This window comes from Neopsephotus bourkii, unplaced genomic scaffold, assembly GCF_033783945.1.
Source record: "Neopsephotus bourkii isolate Nb327-2 ecotype Australia unplaced genomic scaffold, CSIRO-AGI_Nbou_v1 NB_1825, whole genome shotgun sequence".
Taxonomy (NCBI): domain Eukaryota; kingdom Metazoa; phylum Chordata; class Aves; order Psittaciformes; family Psittacidae; genus Neopsephotus; species Neopsephotus bourkii.
This window is the reverse complement of record NW_026902298.1, coordinates 13,412,893-13,421,363: the sequence shown is the minus strand read 5'-3', so window position 1 is coordinate 13,421,363 and position 8,471 is coordinate 13,412,893. Positions and strand designations below refer to the sequence as shown.

At 44.7% G+C, this 8,471-nt stretch overlaps 1 protein-coding gene across 1 annotated transcript; it reads left to right on the top strand.

Moving 5' to 3' along the window:
- Positions 1-5,789: 5,789 nt before the first annotated feature.
- LOC133206948 (olfactory receptor 5AS1-like) lies at positions 5,790-7,578 on the top strand. The gene has a single exon (XM_061343302.1). It carries the CDS (start codon positions 5,809-5,811, stop codon positions 6,745-6,747), a length of 939 nt encoding a protein of 312 aa, XP_061199286.1. The 5' UTR covers positions 5,790-5,808; the 3' UTR covers positions 6,748-7,578.
- Positions 7,579-8,471: the final 893 nt, after the last annotated feature.

Genomic DNA, 8,471 nt, shown 5'->3' with positions numbered 1-8,471 from the left:
GCCTTGAGTTTCGGTTTTATCAGACAGGAAGTGCTGCAGCAAGAAAACTACAGCCTGGAAGAGCAGACAGAACAGTAGTGGAAGAGCACTGGCGAGTGCTGATGGCAAGCAGGATGGCCCCAGCAGCCAGGTTGAGGATGCTGAGGCCCAGAAGAAAGCTGCTGTTGCTCATGTGCACTGCCCGTGACGACCACACTGGGAGCTGTGGAACAGTGACACGGGTTGCTGTGAAGTTAGAGCCTGCTGCTGGGAACAGCCGATTGACTTTGCAGGCCACATTACTCCAGCACTGTGGGCATCCTGCTGCTGCTGCTGCTTCATGAGCCCTAAATATCCTTGTGAAGATACAGGTCTTGAAACTGGAAGGAAATCATGGGTCAAAGAGGACAGCCATCCTTGTGCTCAGTGTCTCCTTGTGTGTGACTCCCCTGAGACACCTCAGTTTTGCCTTCTTCTCTTAGCAGAATCATAATGATACGTATCCTTAACACATAGCATGGCCATCCAGGGGTGCGTGACAGCCTGTACTGCTGTCACAATGGACATTGTGCACAGGATGACATTTGTCAGTGGTGGGGTATTAGTGTTCAATTTCCTGTAAACAATTTGTACAGTCCCAGATTGGTTTGAGTTGGAAGGGACCTTCAAGCTCATCGAGTTCTAACCTAGCCTTCAACACTGCAAGGGATGGGGCAGCCACAGCTTCTCTGGGCACCCTGTGCCAACGCCTCAGCACCCTCACAAGGAAGAACTTCTGCCTCAGAGCTCATCTCATCTCCCCTCTCTCTCAGTTTAACATGGCAAGGATTACATGCCGAGGATTGCTGACCCGGTGAAACAGCCTTTATATGAGAGCTACAAGGGACAGACAGAAAGGGAGGGGAATCACTGTTTTAGGTGTTGCTGGTCTTCATTCAACAGCACACATGCAAGCTGAATTCCAGTCCACAGTCTCCTTTTTCAATTGAGAGGGAATTCACATCACTGCCAGTCTTCCCTATTGGACCATTAAGTTGTATTTTTACTGATTCATGGTCTGTGGTACTCTGAGAGTAATACTGGATGGCTGATTAATAGATGACTTGTCCCTGAAAGCACAACCGCATCAGAAGAGAGACACAAAGTCCTCTCCTAAGCTCAGAGAAGCAGTGTCCACAGCCTGTATATAGATGTTTGCACTCTGGATACTTCCTGGAATTTGAATGTTTCTTTCTCTACATTGATTAGTAGAGCAGTAGAAGTTTAAGCTTAGAGGAGTAACTTAATTGTTTAAGTTGACTGATGAACCCCATATTACCAGTATCAAATGATAGAGCAGAGACATGAATAAGAACCCAAACATGATAATCTCCCCCTATTCTGGGCTGGCTTTCCCACATCATTTCCCCCAAACCAGAGCATCCATTTCATCCCTTTCATGTGTCATGGTTTAGCCTCTCCCCAGAGATTTGGAAGGTCTGAACATATCCATCACTGGCTACTGCAAGCCTCTGTGAAGCTTTCCAATCTCATCAAAGACAGTTTGAAATAGGAAAGGTAAAGATCAGTTCTGCTGTGGTGTTTTGTTTTCCTCCCATGTGATTGTTTTGCTCAAGTTCTAGTGTCTTGCCTCAGGGATGTTCTCTCTGAACTCTTTTCCCCAGAGCTTCTGCCTGTGTTCTGCGTAAGTGCTGGGGGACAGGGTATGGGGATAGGGAAGATAGAATCTGTTTGGTGTGATTTCAGCAGCCTAAAATTCAACCAGGCAAGGCTGATCTAACCATTGAGGCTTATTTTGTAGTCAGTGTAAGGAGGGAGAGACCTGCAGGAAGCCAGGAAGCAAAACATGCTATTTCCCTTGAAATTATTTTACAGTGGGGTGAATCAACCTTTGGAAGTGTCCATTTCTTGCCAATGGTAGCTAAAAAGAGAGCTAAAAGAACCCAGCTAACTTTCAGGTGCCTAAAACTAGTTAGGATGGGTTTTCATGCATTTTGAGGGCTCCTCTGACCTCCAGAGCCTTTGAGGTCTGCTGTTGTGCCAACACAAATTTCATGCCATGCAAAGCTATCCTCATTCCATTTAGATGTTATTGGAGACTTCTGGTAGGAAGGTCTCAAGTTCAGAAGAAATAAAACTGTAAGACCTTGTGTGCTTGCCTCTGGACATACATAGAATCATAGAAAGGACCTTAAGATCATCCAGTCCCAACTCCCTGCCATGGGCAGCATCACCTCACACTAGACCATGCCACCCAAGTCTCTGTCCAAGCTGGCCTTGAACAATGCCAGGGATGGAGCATTCAGAACTTCTTTGGGCACCCTGTGGCAGCACCTGACCACCCTCACAGTAAAGAACTTCTTCCTTATATCCAACCTGAGCTTCCTCTGCACCTATGGACAAGATAGAAGGAAGGAGAAGACAAGCCATGAAAATAAAGCTTGTTAGCTGGAAAATAAAAATGTTGAGTTGTCCATGTTTCCTCATAGAAGAACGTATCAGCTGCACATTTGACAAATTAAACATCTGCTAGTGAAGAGTGGTTGAATTTAAAGCTTTTTTTTATTGTATCTGTCCATCAGCTGCTTGGTATTCTTTATTCACAGTCAATATCGGGGCTCTTCTAGGAAATAACAAGGATTAGCTTTATTTGAAAAGAAATTCATATTAATAAGATTAACTACTGCTTAATGTAAGTAGTAAAGTAACAACTTAAACTGCTCTAAATCTTCCTGCGGGTGTGTAATTTCTGTATAATGTAGGGACCTTAGCTAGCGTGAATGATCACCTTTAATTTGATATGATCACAATCCTGTTACCAGAAGTTCTAATGGCCTCTGGAATTCCATTTTCTAAATTGTCACAATCATTTTGAGGTGCATTTGAAAGTCTTTTTCCCTGAAAGCTGTTGCTTCAAGGTCACAGTGACTTGACTCCAGCTCGCAGTCTGGGACTCCATTTGCCAAGATGCCCATTCTCATTTCAATGCTGTTTTGAAGCTTAAAACCAATAGTCTGTGTGGGACTCCAGTCAAAAGAAATACTAGAAGCATTTCCAAGAGTGTGTACAACACCTTTACAGCACATCATTTCACTGGAACATTTCCACACTGAGACAAACACCAGCAGTGCTTTGTTTGCTCTACTCTTCCCTAGAGAACATAGCTATCTCCTGTGTCCAAAAGGAAGATATAAAATCTGTGACATTCCTCAAAAGAAACATTTCCTTCATCCAGGAAAAGAAAGCAAGTATTTCCCTAGTAGGGAAGTTTCCTAATGAATAAAATTTCCTTCCATTCAGGGAGTTGTGTAGGAATTGTTCTAAGTCAGTTGCTTTCTATGAATTTCTGATTCAGAAAAGCTTTGCGGCACCATGAGATAACAAAAGAAAACAATAAATATGAATATATCTTTAAAAAGGGGGGAATTTGGTTTATCTTTAATTTTTACACCTAAATTTTGATCTGATACCTCTTGCAGGTCAGCATCAAAGAACACTCAGCAGCTTCTAGGCTTTCTCTGCCCCAATTTCTGAACATGAACCACAGCTGAAAATAGGAGGAAACAGCCACATGTTTGTAACTATGGAGTATTTTTCGGGGCAGAAAGGTTCTTTTTCTTACTTTCACTAGAAATCTCTCAAATTACCAGTGATAATGTTTAAATAAGTGGTAATGTTACAAGGTCACTGTTTAACTGGTCTCAACTAAAACTAAAACGCAATTGAATTTTGGCAGAGCTTGTCATCTTAGTCTAGGAATCGCGGTACCTGAGTCAACCCAGACATCATATGGAGTAAATGGTCACATCCATAAAGTGATTCAGATTCTAGGATGCATCAAGAATGAAGGACCTTGAAAAAAAGATAAAAGAAAACTGTCTAACATTGGGTTCATCTCACTAACCATCCAAACTTTTGGCAGTGAACTGATATTGGTCATGAAGGCGTCCTTTCTCATCAACAGATGCTCACATAGCCAGGATACGATGCATCCCACCTACCCCTCTGCAGTGATTATAGATGGAACTGAAGAACGATGCACTTAGACTAACCTTTACAAAGCCAAATAAAGGTGAGATCAGTGCAACCCTCCTTTCTGAACCCCCAGGCTCTACTGTAACCATTTAATATCCTATCCTGAATGAGTCAGTTTATATTATTATACATTCTTAAGGAACAAAGACATTTCTGGTTTGGCTGTGCTTTTATCCACTTAGCATTCATATTTACAGGAGTATTTAACAGGCCTGCTAGCAGTTCCGTTATTAAATGTCCTTCTGCAATCCTTATACTTCCTGGAAATGTAAAGGTGAGCAAGGGAGATCTGCCCTGCCTTGAACTTATACTGGCATCAGCAGAGAAGTGTCCTAACTTTGGCAAAGGTAAGTTACATGATGCGCTTCTGGAAAGGTAAAATTAAGACCCAAAATTAATCTTGTAGGGGGCTGAATCAAATTCAGTTGGTTTCAGACGACAAATAAAGTGGGGAAAAATGGTTGGAAAATCTAACAGTATTTGTGCTCAGATGCTTAAAAATAATACTCGTGGCTCTCTTTTCATCGACTGCTTAAGAATTGATCAGCCTCAGGAAAATGAACCCACAAAATACATGTAGGAAATCCCAGAATGAGAGGAAATAATTCATTTTAGATTCAATGATTTGTGTTCCAAAATGACTGTCGTCTTGTTGTCTAAGAAAAATAAGTAATAAATCTGTTTATGTTCCAGCATTTCGATCCATTTTTTCCCAGTGTTCCATTTCACTGCTACCTCAAAGACCATTATTAACTGTGCCAGAACTCCTTCCTCTACTGGTCACACAGGTAAATGTATAGCGGCTACAATCAAATATATAACTAATAGTAGGCAAAATCTTATACTCAGTGTTTTTCATCAAGTGATGTGTCACTCAAAGTTTCTTCTATACCAGCACTATGCTCTAGCTCTTAAAATCCCATCTGAGGTCTTATGTCATAGAATTGTAGAATACTAGGTTGGAAGGGAACTCAAGGATCATCTGGTCCAACCTTGCTAGGCAAGCATGACCTAGACCAGATGTCTCTCATGAGACCCCCCTGAAGTCTTGCATCCAAGTTTGCAGGCAACAACACGAGGGATGTGAAGCTGTTGGAGTGAGTCCAGAGGAGGCCATGGAAATACTGTGAGGGCTGGAGCAGCTCTGCTCTGGAGCCAGGCTGAGAGAGCTGGGCTGGGTCAGCCCGGACAAGAGAAGGCTCCTGAAGGGGAGACCTTAGAGCAGCTCCAGTGCCGAAAGGGGCTGCAGGAAACCTGGAGAGGGGCTTGGGACAAGGGCCTGTAGGGACAGGCCAAGGGGAATGGCTTGAACCTGCCTGAGGGGAGACTGAGCTGAGCTCTTAAGCAGAAGCTCTTCCCTGTGAGGGTGATGAGCTGCTGGCACAGGGTGCCCAGAGAAGCTGTGGCTGCCCCATCCCTGGCAGTGTTCAAGGCCAGGTTGGACACAGGGGTTTGGAGCAAGCTGCTCTAGTGGAAGGTGTCCGTGCCCGTGGCAGGGGTTGGAACTGGATGAGCTTGAAGGTCCATGCCAAACCATTCCACAATTCTATATCCTAGCACCTTATCCATATATATATGAAAGGAATAAACAGAGAGTAATTTATGATATATATAGCTCTCTTTGAATGTCCTCCTAAAGTTTCTTTTCAATGGGCATTATCTAAGTCATTAGTTTCCCCCTCTGATACTTGACAAGGTGCCTACTTTTCTGTCTTCTGAAAGATGTAATGTGTTTGTGCATTGCTCTACCCACTAGGATTGATCCCCTGACAAAGCTAAACACAAGGTCATGAGATGCCTGAAGAAAACTGCACCACACTGACAGAGTTCATTCTCTTGGGTTTCACCGACCATCTGGAGGTGGAGATACCTTTGTTTGGGCTCTTCCTACTCACCTACATGACCACTTCGGTGGGGAATGCTGGCCTCATCGTGCTTCTCCAGCTCAATGCCTGCCTTCATACTCCCATGTGCTATTTCCTAAGCAATTTATCTTTCTTAGACCTTATCTGTTCATCTGCCATTGCTTCCAAGATGTTGGTGAGTCTGTTAGCACAGCGGAAGACCATTTCTTTCACTGGCTGTGCAACACAGATGTTTTTCTTTGCTGCCTTTGCTGATGCCGAGTGCCTCCTTTTGGCTGCGATGGCCTATGACCGCTACGTGGCTGTATGTCATCCTCTTGTCTACACTGTTATCATGTCCCGCAGGGTCTGCACCACCCTGGTAGATGGGGTTTATCTCAGTGGGGGTCTGACTTCGCTGGTGCACACGTCTTTCACCTTCACGTTGTCATTCTGCGGCTCCAATGTCATCAACCATTTCTTCTGCGATATTCCCCCGCTGCTGGAGCTCTCCTGCTCCAACAAATACATCAACGAGGTTCTTCTCTTCACTCTCTGTGGCTTTATACAAACCAGCACCTTCCTGGCCATTGCTGTCTCCTACACCTGCATCCTCAGCACCATCCTCCGGATCCACGTGGCAGACAACAGGCACAAAGCCTTCTACACCTGCGGCTCCCACCTGATGGCTGTTGGGTTATTCTATGGCTCCCTCCTCTTCACATACTTACAGCCCAGCTTCAGCCACTCAATGAACACAAACAAAGTGATCTCTGCATTTTATACCCTTGTTTTTCCCATGCTGAACCCCCTCATTTATAGCTTCACGAACAAAGAGGTGAAGGATGCTCTAAGGAGAACAGTAGGGAGAAGAGTGTTTTCACGGTGATTTTCTTAGGAGCGAAAAGGTGGTGTGCTTCTGATGCAATACAAAGGATGGGAACTGCCTGACTAAATGTAGGTGACTTGTTAGGAATATCTGCATCTGATCTAGCTTCCCAGGTCCCTTTGGTAATTGCTGGGAAAGAAACAGTCAATTTACAAGGTGATTCCCAGTATCACAAACCAGAAGGCAAAGTCAGACAGCTCCCATCACAGAAGGATCTCTTTCTCCTCTGCTCTAAGTTCTCCCCAGAGCCTTCCGTACTCCAGGCTGAAAAACCTCAAATCTCTCAAGCCGTCTCCTCTATCCCAAATGCAGAAGAAAGTTCTATTTTTATAGCTTATGCTTATTGGGACAATGACCAAAATGCTCTAAAGAAAAGTCCAATTTAGAAAACTCCTACATACAGGAGTGATCGTACATATTAAACTTGGAAATGAAAGCCTTTTGTACAGTGGAAAAGACTTCCCTTATTTAGCAGCCAGCTTTGCCATACCCTCTATACAGAGAGGAATCTCATCTCCTCATAATTTATTGCATTTTAGGACCAGACTTCTTCATGTTTCATCACGCATCCTTCCTGCTTGTTCTGCTCTCATCAGACACCTTTCATGCTTCCCATCCTGTGTTTTACCTTAAAGACTTTACTTCGTGTGTATGTTTTCCCATAATCTGTTTCCGCCTTTTTGCCACAAGCCTTCATTTCCCTTCTCATAGCTTAATTGGTTATTCCTGCTTAATTGTGTTACAACATGTTTGTTGATGAGTATGGTATCAGTAGCATCACAGCGTTACAAAGCACATACACACTATTGTAGTACATTGCTGTCTGGATACAGTATAGAACCATAGAATCATAGAATAGTTAGGGTTGGAAAGGACCTTAAGATCATTCAGTTCCAACCCCCCTGCCATGGGTAGGGACACCTCACACAAAACCGTGTCACCCAAGTCTCTGTCCAACCTGGCCTTGAACACTGCCAGGGATGGAGCATTCACAACTTCCTTGGGTACCCTGTGCCAGCCCCTCAGTACCCTTACAGTAAAGAACTTCTTCCTTCTATTCAATCTAAACTTCCCCTGTTTCAGTTTTAACCCATTACCCCTTGTCCTATCACTACAGTCCCTAATGAAGAGTCCCTCTCCAGCATCCCTATAGGCCAACTTCAGATACTGGAAGGCTGCTATGAGGTCTCCACGCAGCCTTCTCTTCTCCAGGCTGAACAGCCCCAGCTTTCTCAGTCTGTCTCCATACAGGAGGTGCTCCAGTGCCCTGATCATCCTTGTGGCCTCCTCTGGACTTGTTCCAACAGTTCCATGTCCTTTTTATGTTGAGGACACCAGAACTGCACACAATGCTCCAAGTGAGGTCTCGCAAGAGCAGAGTAGAGGGACAGGATCACGTCCTTGGACCTGCTGGTCACGCTCCTTTTGATGCAGCCCAGGATACGGTTGCTTTCTGGGCTGCGAGCACACACTGAAGCCGGCTCATGTCCATTTTCTCATTGACCAACACCCCAAGGCCTTCTTGGGCTGCTCTGAATCTCTTCTCTGCCCAGCCTGTAGCTGTGCCTGGGATTGCTCCGACCCGGGTGTAGGACCTTGCACTTGGCATGGTTGAACTCCGTAAGGCTGGCATCAGCCCACCTCACAAGCATGTCAAGGTCCCTCTGGATGGCATTCCTTCCCTCCAGCGTATCAACCGAACCACACAGCTTGGTGCCATCGGC

Coding starts and splice junctions, on each gene's coding strand:
- LOC133206948 (XM_061343302.1), top strand. CDS start 5,809: ATGCCTGAAGAAAACTGCACCACACTGACAGAGTTCATTCTCTTGGGT.